Genomic DNA, 25,305 nt, shown 5'->3' on the forward strand with positions numbered 1-25,305 from the left:
CTCAGACTGGTCCACATTGGAGCCAGGCAGCTGCGGCTGCTCCTGCCATAGGGTAGGCTCCTCCCACTCTCATTAGCTGATTCCTTGGGGGAATTATGGTTTGCTGGAGCCAAACTTTCTCCCAAATGCCCACGTCTCCTTGATGAGCCTCTCTGAGGTTATGCCCTGCTCACATCTGGGTTTTCCTTCCCCAGCACTCCTGTTGTTCAAACAGAGCTCCTCATAAAGAAATGCTATCAGTGCCATAATGCAGGTCCTGATGAAATACAAGGGACTGGAACAATATTGTTCCTGTGTGGGGAGCACCGTGCCAACTAATTTTGGTGGTGTACAGATAAAATACTGATTTAATTTATCTGGATCTAGTAAAATCTGGAAAGAGCTTATAGGAAATCATGCTTCTGTCTTAGTTAATGAAATTCCAGTCTGGTTCTGGGAGGACTGACAATCTTAAAATCAATCTGCCAAACTTTCATTCACAACTTCATTGCGAAGCTGTTAAGGATAGGGCACGGCATGCCAAACCTGCAGGGGTGCGCAGGCAGCATCGCGGAGAACCGTTCCTCCTTCCACCCCACCGATACCAGGCTGCTGCCTCTGGATTCCACCAGTAGCTGCTTTGCTGCACCCAGCATCCGCAGAAGGCTGAAATGAAGCCCTGTGCACTATATCTGCAGGTCATGTGTGCACTGATATGCTTGTGTTCATGTCCATGTTGGTTATTAGGCACGGAAGGAGGGAGTGCCGAAAACATCAGTCCCAGGGGACAGCGGCTGTCGCGATTTTCAACCTGGCTGCTCTGCAAGCAAAAACCCAGAGTGCTAGCAAATAATGACTGCAGAGGTTGATGCCTTGATTTCTGCTGCTTGGATCGATGTTAACAGTAATATTATATTTCCAGGGCATACTCAACTGACAGAAGTATTGATTATTTGGTATGTAGCAGTGCATTGATACTCGATAGCAAACTGGGACACCGAAACAATAAACGTGGAGCTGTTAACAAGCAACACAGGGCACTGGGTCTCAGTGATACAGCTGGGATATCACTTTCTTTGTCTAAAAAGGAACATCTTTAACACGTCAAAAATATAATTTTCTTATCTGACTTGCCAAAACACCTGGGGAAAATACATTCATCACTGGAACCTGCAGATTAAGGTCATGTTTCCAAATAAGTGCCAGATTCGATCAATAACTTCATCCCCACTGTGACCAAACACATGAGGTATTCTTGAAGTGAAAATGTTTTGTTTGATATGTTTAAACAAAACACTTCAATTTGTTGTATCAGACCATCTTGTGAATGAGCAGATTTCAGTGAAAGAAAAGATAATGACACATTATACTCTGGTTGCAATAGTGGAGCCAAAGCTATTTCTTCATCTAGGTTTCAGATTGTGTGAAAAAATCCATCCATATATTTGGATAGCTTGAAACAGAACTTTATCAAACAGAGAGTTTCCTGGTACTTAAATGACATAACACCATATCCTTCCACGAGCTATTTTATTAAATCTAAGCCAACTGACAATTAACTTTTTGTCTAAGACAATTGTCTCCGATGGACACATTTATCTATCAGCCACCAAACCATTAAAATGAAATTACACAGAACACCAGGCTAATGGCTGGAGCCTACTGAAAAAGGAATCTCCACATGGTAAGGGAGAAGGACACTCTTCCTGCGATGGAAATTGGCCCTTGCTGTTTCAGGAAAGAAAACTCAATAACTTAAAACTTCTCTGAGCTCAGAGAAGCAGGGGGGGTAACTCGTAAATATGCAGGACATGTAACTCTACTATAGCCTTTATGGGGCCAGTATGGACTTCTCTCTTCTGTTGGCATGTTGAGCCCTGTAGGCTCAGTGGCCTCAGACTCTGCCTACAGTTTGGAGATGTTAGGACCACAAGAGGCTTAATCAGCCCTGATGGTGGCTCCCTTCTCTCTCCTGCTGCTGACAAATGGAGTTTAGGATGATGGAGTCCAGTTTCTCAGTTGGGTCTGAGCCTCTTCAGCCACTAGCAAGTTACATGTGCCCAGAAATATTCCCAGGCACTGTGGCCAGCTGGCACAGAGCAGTTCATATCTCTGTTCACAACCATGTCTTAGCTCCCCTAACACAGTAGCTAAATGCAAACAGCTCACTGGGATGAGTTCTGAACTATGGTTAGGAATGATTTAAGAGTGCTAGTTGTCATGGACCAAAAGCATGCCAAGGTATAGTAGTTTGAGTATACCCATGTATATTCACTCCTGTGCCCAGCAACGTTCCCAGACACCACTTTGCTTAAGTCAGATGCAGCCTAAAGCACTGGTATGACATAAACGTCCTTCCCCTTCTCCTGCCTAAGGTCATTGCTTTCCTGTAAGGTGAAGGGAGGTGTATGGCTCTAAATTTGGTTATAACAATAGTCTTTTGCTGGTTCATGATATCACTCTTAGTGAAAACCTAGAGATCACTGGTGTCTGCAGACTAAGAATAATTGCAAGGAACCAGATGTTCTATGTTTAAAATGCCAAAGATATTGTACACAGGCAGCTTAACTCCACAAACAAACTGCTCTCCTCTTTCTCCCATCCCACACCAGTCATCTTCCTGGTAGGCTCTTCAACACTTGTCGCTTTAAATCGCATGCCCCCAACAAAGCATCCCACCTTGAGCAGTTACAATATGCTCTACCCATACTGCTCTGGAGGATGGTAAGATGTTCTCTATGAGCTTCTGTGCTGATCTGAAGCTATGAGTTCCTCTGAGCTACAAGAAGTTGAGTGCAAGAGCTTGTCTTGAGAAGAACTGAGCATATTGGGACCGGGGCCATCTGGCAGAAGACCCAGCGGCACTAAGGCAATCCCACACTAAGAGGGAAGATCTTGGTATGCTGTGACCCAAGCCCAGACCAGCTCCTGCTCCCCACAGAAACCCATGTACTACAGGGTGGAAGCATTTCATACCTACACCCTGATCACCATGCACAGCACAAAGACTTCTCTGTGGTAAGGTTTCCAAGCTACCACCAGAAGCTGCTACTCTGAGACAGGCGCCTTTCCGAGAAGCTCACCTCTTCAAACAGCTTTGCTTGCAATGCTGCAGAACTCATCCATGTATTTATTGTATTATGTCCATGTATTTATATGTATTATTGCCCATGTATATTTGCCCAGCTGTATTTCAGCAGCAGCACTTTTCTGGTGTAGCACCCACCCTTCGCAATGCCCATAGAAAAAGTGGTGGAGACTGGTGTCAGGCAGCTAGTGCCTCCTTGCAGCTCCTCCTTAGACATCTCTGCAGCCCTGGCAGATGCAGTTCAAAACCTGATGTGGGCTCACAGCATCCATGTTTCACTGCAGTTGCCTGACTCGGGGAGCTATAATGCCAGGAGGATGGCGGATGAGTTAATGCCAGCAGATAATGCCTTATGATCCTATGATCTAGTGCTAAAGGCAGGAGGAGTGGGAAGCCCAGCAGGCACCTGATTGAAGAGGCTGGGGGAGATAAGAGGAGACGGTGTCCTGCTGTGCATTTCCTCCACCTCCATAACCTTCTCATTTTCAAAGAGCTTCCTTAGGGATGTGGCAGCTATTGTTCTCCAGACCCGGTGCCTCAGCATCCCCACTACGCTGAGAGCAGCTTGGGAGTCATGCGCCGCCAGCTCTTCTGTCTCTATGGAGAAACGAGCAGATCACTCGGCTCAAGAAGAAACAATACTTGCACAACTCAGACATCCCCACTCTAGCACGTGCAGGGCTATATTGCAGAATCCATAACCAGCAGAAGCTGCCTGTGCATGGCTCATGCAGACCCAAAAAACATTCAGACTTCACCAGCGCCTTTTCTTCCTCACCAGAAGTGGCCTTGGCAGACAGATCAAACTTGGGCACAACCATTCCCGACATGCAGAGTCAGCAGGGAATGAGCATTCTTCTTCATGCGCAATTATCTGGGATGCTGAATATTAATATTGGCCATTAAGATAAAAAGGAGGCTAATTTAAACCTACTACAAAGTTTAAGGAGAAATCCTGAGCAGGCAGTAGGCAAGATTGATGTAAGAGTTATTCTCATTTCTCTCTGGTTCCATGAAAAGAAAAATACTAGCAGGGCTATACATTTTTTAAAACCTACACTTTTTTTCTAAATAGGGTTGAAATAGGTTTAAGCGTTACTGTTATTATCTCAGAAATGACAGGGAGACATTTCCATGTGAGTGCTTCCCTTCAGTGTCAGATATCCGTATTCACAATGTGCATCCCTTGGATTTGGGGACTGCAGCTCCCTGCAGTCCAAGGACTTAGGGTTCATTTTGTGCAGATTCTTCTGCCAAAATGGGGTTATTAGTAACAGCAAATGTTGCAACGTCACCCATGCTTGATAGAAATGGGAGGGTAGGGTAATATTAGGGAGAAACTGTAATCTGTAATATCCAACTGGAGCTGGCAAACTCGAATGTGTTTGGACTGCCTGTTCCAATATTTCACTCCCCTGCTTTCAAATGGTGGTCCTGGCCCCGCTGATTAACCACCTGAATATAACAAAGGATATTCACAGGAAGGATCTCACGATAAAAAGGCTATTCCTGGCCCTCTTTCCATCACATCATAATCTGTCCACTAATATGGCTTGAGATCTCAGCTGATCAAAAGGTCATAAGATGTTGCCACTAAGTATCACTCTGCTCAGCCAAAGGCATTTTTACTCCTTGCAGCAGGCAGGGAAATGCAATAGCAAAGCCTTCAAATCTGTTTGTATAATAGATGAAGTCTTTGCTATGTGGCGTTTATCTTCCTTCAGGGAGTGCCACCTGGTAAATAAATCTTGAGTTGCCAGTAAATTTAAATAAAACAAAGGCAAATCATGTCCCTGCACGCTGTCAATACATAACTGCAGAGAACACAAGTTCCCACTGTCCCACCATTTCCTCTGCTACAAAAGCTATAAAGCACTGACCATCTTCAACTCCAAGGGAACCCAGCTCCCTGAGAGCATAAAGAAGAGCATGGTGATAACATAGGAGGGACTGAAAAATACATCACTCATTTAGACTAATGAAAAGGTATAAACTGTCATATTGCTTTTTTAAGTTAGCAAAAAGCAAAAGCCAAAGAGAGAGGGGTTATTAGCATATCAATGGGAGTAATGGAGTGAAAACAAGAGGGATTCTACTAAATGGTGGGATGCCTCTCCTGGTGAAAAACACTAGGGTGGGCACTTTTCTGTATGTCCTGGGATGGAGAAAACACTGAGCAGCATCCCACCATGGCACTGGCCAGTCAGTCACGGCCACAGAGTCATTTTCAGGTGGCAGCGGGTCTGTTGGTCCCTTGCTGAGCCCATCCCTGGATGCCAGCCATCACCTCCAGCCCGTGCCACAGACGGCAGCCACTCCTCTGGCTATTCACGGCCAAGCAGCTTGACATGGGCAGAGCCACAGATTGCTGCCCAAAACAGTGGAGAGAGAAGGTGCCACTGCCAAGGACTGCCTGCCACCCGGAGCTCCTGTCTGGCAGGTCTGCAGAGCTTGCAGGGGGAGTGCTGCAGTTGGAAAAAGCACTGCCTTGCCTCTCCCACACACCTGAAGAGATGTCACAGCCACATTAAAATGCTGTGCTCCCTGGACTGTCTGTCCTATCCTCGCTCTCCAGATGCAGAGCTTTACACCCCGATGGACAGACAGTGCCTTTAACTGCAACTGGCAGTCATTTTGCTCCTCTCTGTGCTTTCAAAGCTGAGAGCCATCAAAGATTAGCTGAAAAATCATGACTATTTTTCCCTAAGAAGCTGCACTGGTAATAAGCTTCAGGAAAAATCCTCCTAAATGCAAGTGATAAGCGTAGACTGTGTGAAGGCTGACAGGTCTGATTATAATTATCACTATAAGGGGACCAGCACTAACCTCTCTTCTAGAAGGCAATGGCAATTCCTGGAAGGGAACATGCAACTGAATTATCATAAACAAAATCATTGCACGTGGAACTGACTTGAACTGGGAAATGAAATAAGACCCTGATAAGAAAAGAAGGGAAAGAGAAGAGAAAGAGAAGGGAATAGAAAGAGAAGAGGAAGAGGAAGGGGAAAGGGAAGGGGAGGGGGAAGGGGAAGGGAAAGGAGACGGGGAAGGGGAAGGGAAAGGAGACGGGGAAGGGGAAGGGGAAGGGAAAGAGGGAGGGGGGGAGAGGAGAGGAGAGGAGAGGAGAGGAGAGGAGAGGAGAGGAGAGGAGAGGAGAGGAGAGGAGAGGAGAGGAGAGGAGAGGAGAGGAGAGGAGAGGAGAGGAGAGGAGAGGAGAGGAGAGGAGAGGAGAGGAGAGGAGAGGAGAGGAGAGGAGAGGAGAGGAGAGGAGAGGAGAGGAGAGGAGAGGAGAGGAGAGGAGAGGAGAGGAGAGGAGAGGAGAGGAGAGGAGAGGAGAGGAGAGGAGAGGAGAGGAGAGGAGAGGAGAGGAGAGGAGAGGAGAGGAGAGGAGAGGAGAGGAGAGGAGAGGAAAAGAAACACTTTGAACACTCATTAAAGGTCAGCCCTATATAAAATGGCACCCCATCTAATTTTTGCTAACTTCAGGATGACAGGAGTGCAAGAATGAAGGATGGCGTGGAGTCATGCATGTAAGAGGCGTTTGGAAATAAAGGATATCATCTGAAACAATATTTAAAGAACACTCTGCAAAATAACATGAACAGAGGGCCTCAGAATGCATGTTGTTCCAGACTGAGCTAAATATTCAAAACTAGGACAAAACTCCAGCATCCTTGAACCAACCTTTCCCCTTTGATAACATTCTAGAAGGAAGAAATCCAGACGCAGCTTAGAGCTCTTTAAATGGGACCTGTACATCAGCTGAGAAACAAGGACATCAGCCCTCAGCAGGTTTTCAGGAGCCCTAGTTACAGTGGATAGTATGCCTTCGAGATCGGCCTGTCCTAACCTTCCTTGTGCTTCCTCTGACAGCTTTATATTTTTCACAGGCTAAGAAAAATGTGTGTGCAGGTTGGTTGGCTGTTTCTCTTTCTATTTCCATTGGAAAATGGGAAATATGAAAACTTGGATGATCTGGAATCAGGGTAGCAGTACAGCGGCTTTTTCTTTCTGAACAAAGGGAAATAGATATTATCTTTTTAATAGTGGGCTCTAACTGCAGAGGAGATGAAGAGGAGAGCCTCAGAGTCAAAGGCAGTTCGAGGAGTTTCATTCTCATTATATCTCAATGGAGTGAAGCAAATAAATTGCGCAAGGAGACATATGGAAGCTCACTACGCAAATGGCCTATTTAAGGCTCTTACTTCCTAATTAGGTCCTGGTGTCAGGAGGTTGGTAACAATTATTCACACATAGATCATTTGGATACAATACAAACTGTTCTAAAACCCAAACCATCATAATGGCATGCATTAAAAAGAAGCCCTATTTAGCTTGATCTTTTTAGGCTCTTTCACTTAGCACTTGGAATATCAGTTCCTGTGCCGCACACATCCTACGTTTCACATCTAACACTTCAATAACGGGTTTGGAAGGGAAAAAGGAAGCAACAAAACCCTTCACAGCCACAACCCCTTGTTCTTACCTTGTTCACAGATTTCGTCACTGGACTCTGCACAGGGAACCCACACTCTCTTCCCAAATTCTTCATCTGGCTCTGTGGTGTTTTCCAGAACAAAGAGAAAAGAAAGAACCTTCATTGTGGGCATGACTGTGAGGAAAATGGTCACAAGTATCCAAAGTTTTGCTCTTTTCCAATTCATTACATCTTTCTATGTGCCCACCACCCCCTGAGCACACTGTCCCGGGGTTCACCCCCAGCTGCCTCATCCCTGTTCAGTTTTGGAAGGTCCCCCAGGCTTCTCCTTAACTCATGCAGATGGGCAGGTTTCTCTTCTGACTGGCCCAGGCAAATACAGTGGCAACATGGGGCCATCTAGGTTCTGCCTGGCAGCCACAGGGTGCATCCCAACCCATGACGGCTGGGAGTAGAGCCACGGACAGCCCGATTTGGGGAGGCATGGGAAGAGCAGGACAGTGTCCCATGATGCCAACCCATCTGCTTTGTTTAAGAGTTAAAGCAGGGAGCCAAAGCCAAGGATTACCACATTGTAAAACCATTTAAAACAGGGTAAGTGGTTGTGATTCAGCATCATGACTCTAGCAAACCCACTCTGTCCTGTGCTTCCACGCTTCTGGTACAAAAATGAGATCTTCCCTTCTCCCCCTTGCACCTCCTCACCCCCTTTGTCCACCTCTCAAGCTCTTCACATGAAGGTGAAATATTTCACATTTTCACCTGTGGTAATGCAGATCAGAGAGTGTTTGCTTTGCTTTGCTTTTCACTGATTTTGCCCAAGGCATCCTTTTAAGCGGCAGCCTGTGCAAAGATAATAGGTGGCACAATTCTCTGTAACTGGAATCAGCAACAAATCAGCCATCTGCCACTCTAGGGGTCTGAGATTAACCCAGCTACTGGACCGTGACTGCAAAGCATTTGCACATTTAGATTACAGAAATGCGAGGCTACCGGTCCAAAAAAAAAAAAAAAAAGACTGGGAATGGGGAAGGTGTGGGGAGAAGGGGTGCAAGACAGCCTTGGAAGAGTCCTCTGGATTAACCCTTCCAGGTGAAAGTCATCTCATAACAACTCCAAGCAAGCAAGGTTTCAGTATAGAGTGTTAAAGGGAAAAGAGGTTTGAAGTAAGCAACTGGCAATTCATGAGATATCATGTTTCAGGGAAATACATCCAGAGACACCTCTGATACAGGGAGGAATAAAGACAAAGACATACAGCTGCATTGCCAATGCATTGCAATGCTCAGTGGGAGGCTATGGCCAGATGGTATACCTGGACCATTTGGGAGGAGAAACATTTCTGCCCCAAGATGGACAGGCTCCCTTACAAAAGTTCCCTTACTCCAGAGCACTGCCAAGACACTGAAGAAATACAATAGATCTCTGCTCTGAAATATAAAGCTTTAGGGAGGTTTCTCCACTTGCTGTCCCCAAATATTTGTTCCCAAATGACACACAATACAATGCTACTCCATGAGCGTGGATGCTGTTGGTCTACATTAACTTTTTGTCCATACATTTGAGATCCTGTCTATAAATCCATTAAGTAATTGTTATTTGTTAAGTGGAGTTATTTGTTAAGAGGTGTAACTGAGTAGGAAATACAAGCTGGTGCACATCTAGAAGTGTGACCCGTGCTTTGTGCAGGTGCATGAGGCTTAGGAAAGCTGCCCAGGTCTCCTTTGCTCAATTTCATGTGGGCTTTAATCCCCACTCCTGCCATTTGCTTTTGCAGGTTGGCATCCCATGGTGAGGGATCTCAGGTTAAAAAGAGGGAGCTGTGCCCACAGGAAGAGGAGCAGCACCAGCCAAAACCATCAGGAAAGGAATTTCAGTCGAGATCTGCATGGTATGTGCCCTGGGTGAGGATGGTAGCTTGACTATATGGCTCATCTCACCGAGTCTGAAGAGATAACAGAAAAGCAAACAGCAAGCCCATGTCTGCATACCCAGACATGTATTTTTATATACGTACTTTCTTCACTAAGACCAGATGGAATCTGATGGAAGGCATACTGACTTTTGCCACATTTTTTTCACCCACTCCAATGCTTCCCGGCCAAGCACTGCAAACCCCTCACTTGTGTCAAAGAGGCATCTCCTTTGCTCAAAACCAAATCAGGCTGCAGCAACCATGCCAGCCAAGGTCAAAGCACAGCTGGGAGGAGGAATGGAGAGAAACCCATTACTGTAGACATCCTCCCTACAATGCTGGCAAGTGTTATCCCAGGAAAAAGTGCCTATCCTAGCAATGTTAGTTTGGGAATGAGCCTGGAGAAGAGGAGGATGAGGACAGAGGGCTGGATAACACATTTAAGTCACAATGAGTTCCACTCTATTTATCACACTGTTTCCAAAAGGCATTACCTGAGCAGAATCAGGTGTTCCAAAACCAGGCGTACATGTCCAAAAACAAATGTGAGGTTTGAAGTGGTTTGGATATGTACTAGGGCAGGATTTTCAGGTGAGGAAGAGGTCTTGGGGATCATACCACACCTGGGACCATGAACTGGGCCAAGGTAACCACCCCCAAGCTCCTGAGACGTGCAAGCTAATGAGCCGCTGCCCCTGCTTTGGAAAACACTCCTTGAACTTGACCTGCTGACTGTGTCAGTGATGCAGCTGCTGGTAAAACAGGACCTAGACCTGTTTTCAAACCCGAAGGCAGGAGTTTCTCTTTCCCTAGTCTCCAATTTCTGCAAAGTCAACCTGAAACGTCAGATCCAAATCCCAGCATGAGCCAGAAAGAAATGTGTGGTGGGGGGACAGATCTTTGTGTTCAGTTTCAAATACTGGGCTTCTGCAAGAATGCTTGTGCTGTTAACAATTTTTAAATGGTTAAAAAATATATCAAAAGGCTGCCCCCCAAAAAACAACAACAACAAAAAACTATTTGCATGTACCTTTCCCTAGTTTGTGAATGAAGGGAAGAGGGGAGCCAGAGGGCAAAAGGTTTTCTTTAGACAAAAGTGACAGCAAAATGCCAGGTGAATCAACCAACCTTACAAATTGCTGTCAAAGTTTCAGCCTTGTATGATTATCACTATTTTTTTTTCTGCCCAGGCAGACTTGCAGAAAGGGTTTTTTGCAGCAGAAACCCCTGAATGGCATGAAGCAGGGGCCCAGCAGAGCCAGGCACCTACACCAGGCATCCTGGAAGCTGCCTCATCCCTCGCCAAATGAGAAGCACCGGAGAGCAGTGAGGCAGGCAACACTGCACCTTGCAGAGCTTAGCGTGTCCTACAAGTAACCTTGCATCATGATACAGAGCAGCGAGAGCAGCCTTATGGGTACTGCAAGAGGAGGAGGACAGTGAGGAGGAGGGGAAGGAGTGGCAATGGGAAAACAATCAGAAAACTCCCAGGGAATCAAGTCTTCTCTTCCTTGCTAGGAAAAATATATGAAAATTAAAAATCCCTCTATGTAGGGATTGCAGGAGAGGTGGGCAGGGGGGGATTTATTCCTCGTTCTTGGTTACTCACTTATAATCCTATACTCGAGAGCTTGATAATGCACACACCCAGGCTGGAAATGGTGCTGGTGGGGAACCAGCATTTCTGCCCAGTGCTTGCCATGCTTTGCCCGGGGGCAGTGCTGCTGGGGGTGCAGGGTGCTGCCCAGTTCCCTGTCGCCCCGTTGCTCTACCTGGACCTGTGCAAAGCCAAGAACAAGGATCCCTAAACCCTGCTGAGGGTGGACTGGAAAGGAAGAGAGTCGCGTTTAAAAGGCAGAGGAGGAGGGAGAAGGCTCCTGAAGCTGGCTGGCGGCCCCGCGCCACAGCCATTCTCATTCCCGGCACGTTTTGCTGCTCTCGAGAGCAGCCCTGCTTGGAAATATTAGTGCGGCACAGAGCGCCGGTTTCGAGTCGCTGCAGCTCCTTCTTGGCACCGGTTCAGCTTTTTGTCTTTTCTTCTCCTCCAAGCGCCCAGCGGAGGGAGGAGGAGAGAAAGGACGAAAACAAGGCGCTCTGCTCTGCTGCTGCCTGCCTCCCCAGGCACCCCTGGCATTGCCCCGCGTCCCCAGACCGCTCCCAACCACCCCACTCAGCAAACCAAAACCCCTTCCCACAGTAGCCCGTTCGTAGCCTCCTTCCCCCCTCCTGCCACCCCTTTTCATCACTCTCTCCTTTGTGCTCATCTAAATTTTTCCAGCCAAGCGTTGCAACCTTCCACCCCCCCTCCTTTCTCCTCCACCCCAGCCCTCCCACCTCTTCCACTGGAAAAAAATAAAAAATAATAATAAAAAAAATCGTGCCATGCTTGCCAATGCCCTGGCATCTCTTCACAGCTGCAACAGCAGCTCCTTTGAGCTCCCCCAGCCCCCCCGGGTGCCTGTGAGCCGGGGGGACCCTGGGCTCTCGTGTGCACACCCACGTGCACATCAGTGGACATTCTCTGTCTACATCCCTCGACATCGCTTTAAATACAAACTTCCTGCAAGCCTGCCTTTGGCAGCCGAATCCCTCCTCGTGCTCATGGGGCGGGTGAGAAACAGAAGTGGCATAGCGAGGGAGGGAGGGTGTATTTTTTTAAGCAACCCAAACATGGCACAGAGCTCTTCCACCAACTTCTTCCCAGCCTGCTGTGCTGGTAGCCAGCTGCTGGTTCCAGCCTGGCACCAGCTTTGATTTGTTTTTCTCTGCTCTTAAACCCCCTCCTCCCAAATATTTATTTATTTATCTTTATTTTTATTTTTTAAAATCCTTTTTCCTTCTTAGCGTGCCCACAGGAGGGGCTCCCGCCTGCTCCCACCCACAAATCTGAAGCAGCACGTGTGGAAGGAGCGGCAACGGGAGTGAAACATGATGCAACGCTCAATGCACCGAGAGGGAGGGGGGAGAAAACCCCATATGTACACACAACATATGTATGCTCTTCTCCGAGGAAGAAGGAGGGAGGGCGAGATGCCTTGAAAGCAGGCAGAACAACCCTCACACACGCCAGGATGAGAAAGTGCCAGCCCCTCTCCATGGGGGAGGTTTGGTGGGGGGAGAAAAATGTGTTTTCCCCATGGGAAAGGACCCAGCAGAGAAAACTTTCAGCCAGCAACATGATTCCAGTTAAACCAGAGTATGAAACACTGATGTGCTCATGATGAGGATAACATGGTGTAAAGCACACCTCGTCTGGTGCCTGGAGGAACGAGAGATTTAGGGAGAAAATCGCAGTAATGGTGTTACTGGTGCTGAAGGGAGGGGAGAAGATGCACTGAGGATTTCAGCACAGCAAAAGCAATGTCAGGAACGCATCAAGCTGCAGGCCAGGCTGAAGACCCGGAGCAGAGTATGGCCCTGCGAGCAGTCAGTGGTGTTGGGGGGCTTTTGATGAGCCTGGCTGGGCTCCCTTGTCCACCGGGGCACATCAGAGACGGGTCTGTGGAAGCTGGGACAGGAGGAAGGTTGCGTGACAGATGGGCATGAGCTGCATCCCAGCCGTGATGCCTCCACTCCCCATGGCACTGAGTCCTTTGGGAGGTGCAGAGGAGCATCTGGCTGTTTCTCCTTGACCACACTCTGGCCATCCAGGGGAACAGCAGAGGAACCGGCTCGAAAGCGGGGTCTTGGAGACAGACAGACAGACAGACAGCATGCTCGGGGTGGTACAGACAAAACAGCAGTGTCCGGAGCAGCTGCCTAATATGTATCTTGGCAAAATCTTGCCTGGCGGTGGATGAAGCAGAAATCGCAGGCTGGAATCGTAAACCCGTCAGTTGGTCTGACTTTTGCTTCCCTGGCCTGCACATCTGATGCAGCAGGAAAGCAGAGGGCTGGTGGCACCCTGTCACTGCCAGGAGCCACACGGAGGAGCTGAGCTGTCGGCCACTGCCAGCTGCATGGGGAGCAGCCGAGGAGTAGGCACTGGAGGGGATGAAAAACAAGCAGGCACCTCGCTGTGCCTCATTCTTTAAGGGACACATGTAGGTGCATACTTAGAGCCTGTCCCCATGCCCTGAGGAGCATCTCCACCACTGGTACCTGTCCTCTGCAGTGGGCCGCATGTTGGAGCTTTCTCCAGCATAGCTGGTGCTCACTGGGTTGGATGGAGCGCTGCCCAGACAAGGCCACCAGATGCCTTCCTTTGAGCTGTGGCTTCGCTATCTGAGGCCTTTTGCACAAGGATCTCACCCAGCACTGGCAATGGCTCATCCCAACATCTGCTTCCAAACCGAGCCATCATCAATCCAAATCCCCTGCCAGCAAGCTCAGCGGATGATTTTCTCCCTGCTGTTCCTCAGGATTAGGGTGGGTGTCTGCCCTTCCCTCCAGCACTGAGGACCCAGTGCTGGTGTCTGGCAAGGCAGATGAATCCCTCATGTACCTCCATGGTGAAGGAGACCCTGGGACCTCAGTCAGAGGCCACTATAGAGAAGATCCTTGCCTGGAGGTATCTGCAGCTTGTTGAAGGGACTCCCAGATAGAGTCGCACTTTCCAATCTTTTGAGTGGAAAGGCACTATAAATAAAAGATATTACAGACTAACAAGTTCTCAGCTGCAAACCGGAGTGGGAAAGAATATTTTAGCATCCTCTTTCTAGGCACATTAACTATTGGCAGACGTGATCATTCAGGTCTTCAGAGCTGAAAACTTCACACGGCATGCAACATGTCAAGTCCACACACTCCATCTCTGGTTTCAACAGCTCTAAAATCTACACTGACCTATGTTACACACCCCGTGCAGAGACAGCATCCAAACACCATGTCACTTTCGGGGTTAAGGCAGTAAACATACACTCCGTGGTGATCTTTTCCAGGATAAGCTGGGGGCCACTGCTGCTGTAACCTCACAATAGATGGTGCTTAAGCATTTTTATCAACTGGCTTCTAATGCTTTCCTTCCCAGAGTGAGCAAGCACTTTGTATCAATCTGGCTTGCTTTAGTGCAGTGACCCAGCGCTGTGCTCCACTGCAGAAAGTTCAGGTCCCAGCTGCGGGGCTAAACTCTTGCTGACACTGTGCTGATTTCTCTGCCTCTGTCACCCATGCTGCCAGGGAGGGGGGTGTTGGTTTTTCCAGGCTGAGAAGAAAGAGAGAAAAAAAAAATCCTGCAAAATGCAAAGAAGATGAGACAAAGGACAAGGGGAAGAAAGCGACGCCAACGTGTGCTGTTATGTTGAGGACAGGAAATCTTTTGGACAGCACAGGGCACTTCATTGCTTTCTTCTTTTTCTTTCTCCTGCCAAGACAAAGATCTTGCTGGAGAGGCAATTAAAATGTTACAGGCAAGGAAAAGCATCCACTTTTAGGATGCCTTGAAGAACTTTTGTGTGTGCACAAGCGCACAGGGAGACATGCACGGGGGGAAATTGCTGTTAGTGATGGGTGAACTACAAAAGGTTCGGTGGTTTGTTTTGGATAAGGATCCTCACATGCACATGCTTATCTAAAGCCCTCAATCTTCGGAGCAGGACTGGAAATGTCTTAAGAACAGATCCTTCTTGCATGATTTCCAGTATCTCACAGAGCAGTTGCTCATGCCAAAAATACCATGAAAACATTTTTTTTTTCCTCCTTCTTCTTTTATGCAGTGTTTTGGCTCTTCTGCTTCTGGTTCCAAGCAAAACTGAAAACCGCAAAGTCTTTGACTTTGGTTGAACTGCGCTTATTTAATTTCAAGCCATCCTGGTTCTCATGACTGCACACAAACGAGGGAAATAAGGAAAAATGATCCTGTGATTCCATGGAAAACTTTAAGAGAATAGAAAACTGCCTGAAAACTGGCAATAAAATGGTCTGGCTTCCCTAAGAGAGAACTACAAGCCTTGGTTTCCCTGAAGTAGAGCACTTACTTATTTGTAAGCTGGCTATTCTGGCCACAGATAACATGCAAGATCTCAACACTCCCAATTCAAATGTGGCTGTTAGCCTTTGGGTGGCTATTAGTTAGTCAATACTATTGAATCAATAAACAAAATACGGACTTTGAAGGGAGTCTTATTTCCCCAACCAATCTTGAAACTCATCAGATCTGCAGTGGCTGTAATTTGACAGAGAAAGAAGAAAGAAAACAGTTTGAACATGATATGGTGCTCTCCAGTTTTCTTAAATCAGAGTGTAATTGAGGTAAAATAGCCCAAGGATGGTGCTGTTGGGATGAAAGACGTATGTTTTGCTTAATGCCTCTGGTTGTTGTAGGGCTGGTTTTAATCTTTGGCTGGATTTACAGTAGGGTATCTCAAGTAATGTTGCTCAATGTGTAAGGCAGATCAGAATCAGGCCAATGTGCTTTTAAGTATGTTGCCAGCTATCCTGTGTCCATGGACTGTTCACCCTGGGAAGGATAAAAGCACACCCATTCACTGTATATATAGCAAGGAATGAATGTTTTGTCTACTGGAGACTAGGTGATGTTCTTGCTAAATGGTTTCTTGTAGTCTTCTATTTTTTCTGCCTTTACTATTATTTATTAATTACTCAAGCCATGGTTTTCAGCCAAGTTTTTTGAAGACCAAGACTAGGGTCTTTAGATGGTACAAACTGGGATAACAATCCACATCAGCAGAAGGATGGACAAAGTCAGAGGAGATGTGACCACCAGTTTATACCACTCAGCCTTCCAAAAGAGGAGCTTGGCCTTCCATTCAGCACAGGGCATACCGTCTGAGTATATTCTCACTGCAGTTTCAGCACTTCTTGTGGGCAACCAAGAGAGATAGGAGAGGCCCAAGTCCCTGTTTTTGTATATCGGGAGCAGCTCTGTTGCACACTGAGTGCTGAGCTCTTTGCAAAATCCATGCATCATGTCCTGCTAAGAGCAGGAGGATGCTGATCATTTTTTGTCAAAGCTTGGCTCCTCTTTTGCTTCTTAGTTTAGCTGGTGGGAGGAAGGGATGGATTTAACTTTTGGCTTGAAGGAAAGAAAGTAAAAAAATCTGGACCCTCTCAAGAGTTGAGAAATCCGGCCCTGAGCTTTTTTGAAAAAGTGACCCAATCTGTCTGGTCATTACCCTTTTCTCTGCCTGTTACTAACACAGAGATTGATATTTCCTTGCAGGAAACGTTGGCGAGGGATCGGGGTTCCCATTCACTCGTGCTGTTTACTGCTCCCACGAGACCCCAGGCTTCAGCGACGATTGAGCAGACCGCTCTGCAGGTGCATGGTTTATGCGCCAAAATGGGCTGTAAATCAGAGCAGAGGAAGAAAGGGCTGTAACAGTGCTTGTTTGTAGAAGCGACCACTGGAAAGGGATGCTGACCATGTTCATTTTACAGGTCTGATCTCCTAAACCTGCCCTTCCTCACTCTGCTCCCAAGGGATTGGGTCCCAGGTTGCAAATCTAAGGAGCATACCAATAATTTGCCAGAGATTACACACATGGTGAACTTGTCCCTGATCTCCATTATTGGTTTTCAAAAACAGGAATTCTCATACCCTTTTGGACAGATGGCTGGTCCTATTACTTCTTATGTTAGATTTCCCATTGAGGCTGAAAGCAAATCCACGTTCAAGCTGAAAGTAAACAACCTGCAAATTCAAAAGGCATTAACTCTAACTGCCAAAGCATTTGCTGCGTATGCCGCAGACGTCAAATAGACAGTTTCCCACAGCACTGAGCCTAGACATATAGCTAAGTTACACAGCAAAACCTTCCACCCAGCCTGAAAAATCATCCTGTGCAAAACTCACTCCCCTTGCTGGCATTCTAGGGCTGGAGCCTCAGCTGGAGCAAATTAATGGCATTGCCCTGATATGAATAGAGCTACGCCAATTTATACCAGATGAGGATTTCACCCTTTGGAGGATGAGTGGGAAATGGCTACCCGCTACTATTTATTTCCCTTTTTTAACACTGTGATTTGAGAAAAAATAAAAGGTGGTGTATTTTAAAGAGTGAAGAGCACTAAATAAGGATCTCTTTTTCTGTGTCCATGATTAATTTCTAAAGTAACCTAATACAGATCGTGGTCCTACAGTATCAAGCTTTACAGAAAAATGTATACAAATAACAAAATATATAAATACATACAACTGAAGTTACACAACTTATTTTGATTCCTGATGCCTCCCAAAATGCCAATAAAAAGTTAACTGGGAACCTGATCACAACACTGCTGTAGGATTGCAGAAAACTCAGAAAGTGGAAAGGACTGAATAAGGCAGTCTCTTGTTCCCAGCCAGAGCTGAATGAAGAGGACAAAAACCATGAAACCAAACCACATAAACAAAAAAACCCTACCCATATGCTCTGAAATGCTCTGAACATTAGTACATTAGTATCATGGTGTGCTTCTCAGCTGTAAAGAAATGCAAATTTGTTTTTCTGATGTATTTTGGTGTAAACCCTGAATTGAATCCTAGTTCTGCAAATCAGGATTCATTCCATTTACATCAGTGCAACCTCATGGTGTACATTCAGGAAAGGTCACCCAAATTAGGCGTATGATTTATTCTTTAGCATAGGAGGCCTGGTTCTCAGACTCAGATGTGCCTTGATTTTCCCCAAAGTAAACTGAAGGTCAAATATTGCACCAATAGAAATGACTGGAGATTTTTTAAGAGAAGGATAATGGGAAGTCAGATGACTAAACTCTAACTTAAAGACTGATGGGTCTCATCACAAATTTCACCTACTCCTCTCCCCAGCCATCCTTGTTTTCCCTTTACTCATCAGTGTAAGCTGGCAATTAGTAATATTTTGCTTGTTTATAGAACCTTCCATCTGAGGATCTAGAAACACTTTGTAAACATTAATGAACTAAGCTACTTAGCACCCCCTGCAAGACTGATACCACTATCTCATTCGTGCAGATCAGGGAAGAGGTGCAGCTTTGCCGTGGGTCGGAGCTGGGCAGCAGCAGAGCTGGGAACAGGCTCTGGACCCTGAAACCAATGCTCCCCTGTGCTTTCAGCTCAAATACACAGCTCAGATACATACATCCCTGGGTGTGGGGATGTGTCCAGCAATTTGCAATGCTGGTAATTATCTCTGAGTTCTGCTGGTGTGCACTGCTTTGTGGCAGGCTCAACACAGAGGGCTGAGGTTGTCCCCATGCAATGGACTCAGGTCCCACTTCCTCACTGACAGAAACAGATCAGAGATGCCATCCATCCTCACCTGAAATAACCACTCACAAATTACACCCTCTACAAAATACAATTTCCCCCTGAATAGGGGGGAAAACTGGGAATGTGCTCGCCTTGATTCATTTCTTAATAATATCACCAAACCCGGACAAAACAACACAAAGGTCCCTGAGGGTTCCTTTACCTTTAATTGCATTTTTAATTGTCCTTAACTTTTTCTTGTGTAGAGGATGTAAAATGTTCAATCCTGCTTGCGAGTCACAATGACAGAGGGAAATTTAGAGCACTTTAACAAAAATCTGAAGGTTTTGCTTCCCAGACTATGAGGAATGCTTAGATCCTAGACAAGCCATAGGACAAGATAGGCATTGACCAGACATGGTTTTGCTGTTATTGTTATATATATATATATATATATATATATATTTTTTTTTTTTTTTCTCCAAAGCACAATCTCATTGATTTAAGAGCAGCTAATGTCTGGTACCTATTTGAAGCATATTTCCACATAGTACTTCTCCAACTGCATGGCAATCGGACAATTTCCATGATGATTCTTCTGTCTAAAAATACACATCTCCCCCTCTCTTCAATTTATCACTGAGCCAGTCAGCCTGTTTATTGTTGAAGTTTTGCCCATTTAATAGTGCACTTAGGAAAGCTTAATACAAACATCGACCAATTCATCGCTGTCACAAAAAGAAAAGCCTTAGAAATCATTCATCTAAGCAGGAGTCAAGAGCAAGAGTCTCTTATTTAGAGATCAGTCAATAAGAAACAATGTTATGGAAGCTATCCTAAGCACACTAGATTTTAAAAATAAATAAATAAATCTTTTCTTCACAGAGAGAAACTGAGGAGAATAACAAACAAACTGTTTGGTTTTGCTTTCAAAATTTTCTGGTGAATTTAAATTCCAGAAATGGGGCACTGCAGAACAGACAGGCATTTGACATATTCAGAGTGTTGATTTGTGAACTATTAGCAGATTGCTATTTGCCTAAAAATATGTATTTGAAATTCCTTTCTAAAAACTCTTCTTGATCTCTTCCCAATTCATGAGCTGTTAAATGTCTGTTCGACACGGCAATGTTTGTCTCCTGAACAGAGGGACATTACAATCCCTAGAAGCAGGTTTCCAGTGGGAATATTAAGGGCTCTATTCAGGAATATTCTCCAGAATTTGCAGCCTCCACAAACACTCTGTCTCAAAAACATGTTTGCTGGAATATTTGTCAAGAGCAAACATGACGGGATGGTGGGAGAAAGTGTACAAAGTCTAACCAAGCTTATAAAAACCCAGCAGCTAATGAATACTTGTGGAAAATGTCTTACAGTATTTCCTCAGCTGCAGATGCTAATTAGGAGAGCCTATAAAGCTAAAACTCTTTTGCTGTCTACCTCTTCGTCTGCTCCAGAACTGAAAGCCACTTCCATGGGTTTCTTTATGACGCTCATCCCCTTTACATCTGCTGGATCCAGAAGCAGCTATTTCAACTTTTGTGTGCATATCAAATGAGTGAGGTATGAGCAACTGGACAGAGGCCCAGAAACTCATTTCACATAAGCTGCTTGATGGCTAACAGCTTTTCACTGTCTCCAAGAAAAGAAAAAAAAAAAAAAAAAAAAAAAAAAAAAAGACCTACAACATGTTTGAGCGTACATGTAGATTGGTGAATATGTCTCACTGCCCAGCCCTGGATGACAGAATAAATCTCCGGGTCCATCTGGTCCAACCCCTGCTCAAGCAGGGCAGCAGGGCCACCCAGAGCAGGGTGCCCAGGCCCACATCCAGGCTTGTGAAGATCTCCAAGGAGGGGACTCCACAGCCTCTGGGCAGCCTGTGCCTGGGCTTGGTCTCCAAAGGGTTACACAGTATCACACATTATTTCAGGACCCTTCCTTCAGTGACAAAACAGCTTTTGGATGGGGCCTTCTTCCATAATCGAGCACAGTAGATGCCCAAAGAAACACAGCAAGCTTGTACTGCTACAGGATATCGACCCAAAAGCACATGGCCGAGGAAGGCAGGAGAACTGCAAGAAAAGCCAGTGGGCATCCTCAAGTCTACATGTCTCAGTACTTGAGGATGGTGAATTACTGATGTTCAGCCAAGCCAAAATCATCTCTTACTGAGTGCTAATACTGCTTAAACAAACAAACAAAACAAACAACAACAACAACAAAAAAAAAGCCCAAGACATCAAGATCCAGTGTTTTTAGTTGACACCAACCCAAGGAAGCATTTGTAATGCATGGTGCTGAGACACAGCAGGAGGCTAAAATGAACTTGTTGGTTGAAAAAAAATAAAAATAACGTTGGGAGACAATTAGCTCTTCTCCCACGAGCTATATTTTACAAACTCTGAGCCAAAATCCACTTCTAAAGTGATGCTTAAATTCAGTGGGATTACTGTGGACCTCCTCTGCCACACTGCTGTTGGAAAAGTAAGACGGGGTGGGCTGTGGTCAGCTAGGCTGAATTTGTACCTGGGCTGCTCAAAATGCTATTGCAACACTGAGGTTCACCAGCATGTCATGAAACTCACCACCATACTTGTTTTCCAGTAATGCCTGACACTTCTTTTACACCTGACTAATACTGAGACCCCTGGTAAGTTTTCAGAGCAGGAGTTTCCTGAAAATGATGTTCACTCTGCTGTGCATGCAATGAGCTCACTAAATGACTAGACAGAGTTGTTCTCCTTTCTTTAAAGAAAATGCAAATCCTACTTCACTTCAAATATGCTTTTATTTCACAAATTCCACCTATTAGCTGAGTACATCATTCCTCATGTTTCTCTCTCCTCAAAGGTAAGGGAAAGCGATGGACCATTCCGAATTTTTACACACTGTCCTCTCTGGTCATGCATTGCTAGAGATGATACTGTATAATGCATGACTTACCTGCAAAGACATCAGAGGAGTAATGAAATAAGCAGATGCTCTGTCAGCAGGCTTTTAAAACATTGGTATTGCAATCTGAGATGCAGCCAGCCATTACATGCATATGCCTTTTATTTATGGAGCTGATAAAGGCTCTGTGTCTGACAGTCACATCGCCTTTTTACTTTAAAACTTGCTGCCTGATTGTTTTATTCTCATTCAAGCCCCTGATTTGGGACGAAAAGCACAATTTACCTCCTGACTCATCTGTTAAAAACAGTGGTCTAAAAAATAGACACCATCATCCAAGCCAACCACCAGGGAAACCACTATAGGGTTTCCTCTCCTCCTAACACTGATGATGCCTGAAATAGGTGGATCTCACTGGGGTTACCTATTTCACTCCACTGGCTAGGCAGGGAGCTCAGGACAACCTTCCCAGCTGGGTGCCAGGTGGCATGGGCACCTGCCACCATAGATGTCCATGCCACCAGTGTTGTACATGTTCACCCCTATGTAATTTCAATTTTGAATACTCTTCTATCATAAGTATTGTTCTGGGCAATTTCATGACAGCACCAAACACATTTTCCCCCAAACTCCATTCCAAACATTAATGTGCTCAAAAAAGAAGAAGGAAAAAAAAAAAAAAAAAAAAAAAAAAAAAAAAGAGGAGAAAGGCTGGCACGAATCAAAGGGAAGAATGGTGTTAACATTAACAGCCACCAGACGAGAAGCACTTTGCACTATAAATAAAATAGCGTTGCTCAGCTGCTCTAGGAGCTAAGTTCTGAAGTCACCGAGTTGCACAGCTGTAGCTCAAGGGAGGATTTCAATTCATGCTGAATGCTGTGTTTGATCACTGGTACATCACCCAAAGGTTCACAGTAGAACAGATGATGGGACACAGAAAAGCTCTTCTTCCTACCACCGCCAAGGAAGCTGCTGCTTGCTGACTGACAGCTCCCCAGCCAGCTTATGTGCATCTAATTACTGAGCCACAACCCAAATCAAAATGCCCCGTTGCAGCTGGTGTCTCACTTAATCCATTCATAACACAAGCTAATTAGCATTGATGGTTTTGGGCAAGTTTATTCCAAATGTGGTCAAGTCCCAGGCTTTCAGCTTAGTTGCTAGGACCCATTGAGGATCCTGGGAGAGGCTGTGTTTCTGCCCAGAAGGCATTTTCTGCTCTGCTGATGGAGAGGCTTAAGAGTGGGGTCAGGGGAAGATGCTGCACTCGGCTGGGATGAACACTGTCTACAAGCACTGCTGCCGAGCTGCTCTTGCTGCTGTGCCCTGCCACCCTCCTCCATACAGAGGAGTCCATAAATAAGGCACTTTGTAGTTTTCCTCCTGTCTGAATCTATATATTGTGATTGAGGGGAAAAAAAAAATCTTGGAAAGTGGGAGAAGTGAAGGAACAATTTTGTATTTTATATTATTCTTTGAGAGCATGAGAGCAGAGCTGAGAAAAGAAGACAGTTACCAGAGCTTTGCATTTCCTTTTCAACCTATGGGATTAGAAGATGAGAGCAGGTGCTAATGGGAATTTTGCCCATGGCAGAAAATCAGGATCCTAAATCTTCCGTGCTGGAAATCACACACCCCCTCTAGCAATGACCTGTAATGGCTGCACTTGGAAATTGGTGATATAAGGAATTGTCACTTGGCAGAAAACCTACTTTACGCTCCTTCAGCGCTCCCCAATTTCAGTTTAATTTGTAACAGGATGCAAGTGTAAATGAACTGACAACAGAGCTATCAGCTATTCTGTTGGTAACACTCGGAGCAATAGTTTCGATTTGACTAGACACAGCTGTCCACTGCATGTAATGACCTTTAGCCCCGTCCTTGGCGAAATTCAATTCTCTCCATGTCTGACTCTGTCCGTGGGGACTTGTGTAGCAGAGCTGCCAGAATAATCAGCACATTGCTTAATGACAGGCACTCCAACGAGCAATACGATTGTGCATTGTCAGAAACGGAGCCCCCAACCCCGGGGAGGAGGTCCCCTGACTATTCAGAAGGAAATAAAGCACTTCTAGAGGGGCAGATGCAGCTGTGCGTGGCCACCGGTGCTACACGAGCGTCACCAACGCACTCAGCTCCGCTTGCATGTACATAAATACAGAGTTTGCTCGTGTGTTTGTCAACAAAAATGCATTTTGATTAGATCTGGTTCTAAAATGGGCTGGATTCTGCTGCTGGGCTGTGCTGTACCACTGCAAAATGTAATCTGCATTTCTTTAAATCTAAACATGATTACATCCCATATGGTGATGCTTACACAGCCATCCAGATGTATGTCATCTAGCATGTGTGTGTGTGTACAGATATACACACTTCCTGTCTGTTTATTACATTGACCACTGCAACAAGGAAGATATTTAGACTGCAAGGGCAGGAAAAACAGAATTTTCCCAACTGTATGGATATTATTTGTGAAAACGTCTTTCTGTTCTAGTGGGTGTCTCTCTGGCAGCATTACCACGTGATGAACAGGGACAAGCCAATCATCCCCGCTTCCTTATTTCCAGACGGAAAATTCAGCAGCCCAAGAGTTTTGTTCTATATCTTCTGCCTTGAAATTAACTTGGGTCCAAAAGTGCCGACATCCTTTTGTGCATTAGGGATCACTGGAAGGATGCAGCCCTTTGGCTCGCAGTGCTACAACAGCTGCTGGTGAGAGACTGCGAGGGGTTAGACCCCAGTGAGAGGGGAGGATGCCTTCCTTGGAGATGGGTTTTCTCTCCTTTTAGCAACTGGGAGCAGGTGTGCCCTGCTCCACAGTGGTGCCACGAGGGGGACATGCAGGCCAGGTGCTGGTGATGGGGAGGGAGGGAGGTGGTGAGGTGAGGCCAAGACAGCCCTCCTACACTCCTCCTCCCTTGGCCAAGCTGCTACACCTGCCCCACGAGCCCCCAGGGAGTTCTCCATGCAGCCTTTGCTATTTTTGCTTTGGCAGCAACATGGGCCCGGCTCTGCAGAAGATTCGTGTTCAGTTATTATTCTGAGCTGCTGCCAGCATTTTCCTGAGAAACATAAGTGAGAAATGGGGAACGGCGATCTTGAACAGCTCATAACTCAGCCAGAACGGAGGGGAGTTTCATGGGAGAAGGGAAAGGCATGTCTTCAGCCACAGAGCTTTTGTCCCTGCCAAAATTCAAAGGCTCCTTTTCAAACAACGGAGATATTACAGCTTCGTTTAAAAATAAATAAAATAAAATAAAATAAAATAAAATAAAATAAAATAAAATAAAATAAAATAAAATAAAATAAAATAAAATAAAGAGGTCATGAGAACCTTTGATAATAGAAAACGTTAGCAACATAAAAATACTCATCTTCATAGGCAAGAAAACAAGGTGGCCTCCAAAACTGGGAAAGTGTGTTACAGAGGAGCATGTTAAATAACCCACACATGGGAGTCACTGACACTGCCCTGCCATACACACCCCACTGACTGCTCCTGCAGCTTATTCAGGAGGAGGACAAACAACACCAACCCTTTCTGTTTCTCCCCAGATAAATTCATCTCATGGCTTTGCTCACAGTTTGGCCCAGTTCTGACCACTTCTTCCTCCCCGTCCCTCTAGGATAACTCTGATACCCATACACGGCCCTGAATCGCTCCTCTCCAGCTCCCTCTTTCATCTCCCTGTCACCTTGTGCTGCTGGTTTGCCTTCTTCCAAGCCAACATTTATACTCTTCCTTCTCTCTTTTCCATCGTTCTCCTCACTGTGGTTTTCTGTATTTCACCCATTACTTTGGATGGGTCCATATACCTGCAGAAACGTGCACAGCTGATAAACATTTTTATTCTCTCCCCGCTGTCCAAATGTCT

At 45.8% G+C, this 25,305-nt stretch overlaps 1 protein-coding gene across 3 annotated transcripts in view; it reads right to left on the reverse strand.

Moving 5' to 3' along the window:
- Window positions 1–25,305, reverse strand: part of SETBP1 (SET binding protein 1) — a 268,231-nt gene that overhangs the window by 134,282 nt on the left and 108,644 nt on the right. For all 3 annotated transcript variants that reach the window (XM_038169752.2, XM_038169753.2, XM_038169755.2), the window contains one exon: window positions 7,554–7,625. In XM_038169752.2, coding sequence (XP_038025680.2) covers window positions 7,554–7,625 — 72 coding nt within the window. The remainder of the gene's footprint in view (window positions 1–7,553; window positions 7,626–25,305) is intronic.

Source organism: Anas platyrhynchos, chromosome Z (assembly GCF_047663525.1).
Source record: "Anas platyrhynchos isolate ZD024472 breed Pekin duck chromosome Z, IASCAAS_PekinDuck_T2T, whole genome shotgun sequence".
Taxonomy (NCBI): Eukaryota; Metazoa; Chordata; class Aves; order Anseriformes; family Anatidae; genus Anas; species Anas platyrhynchos.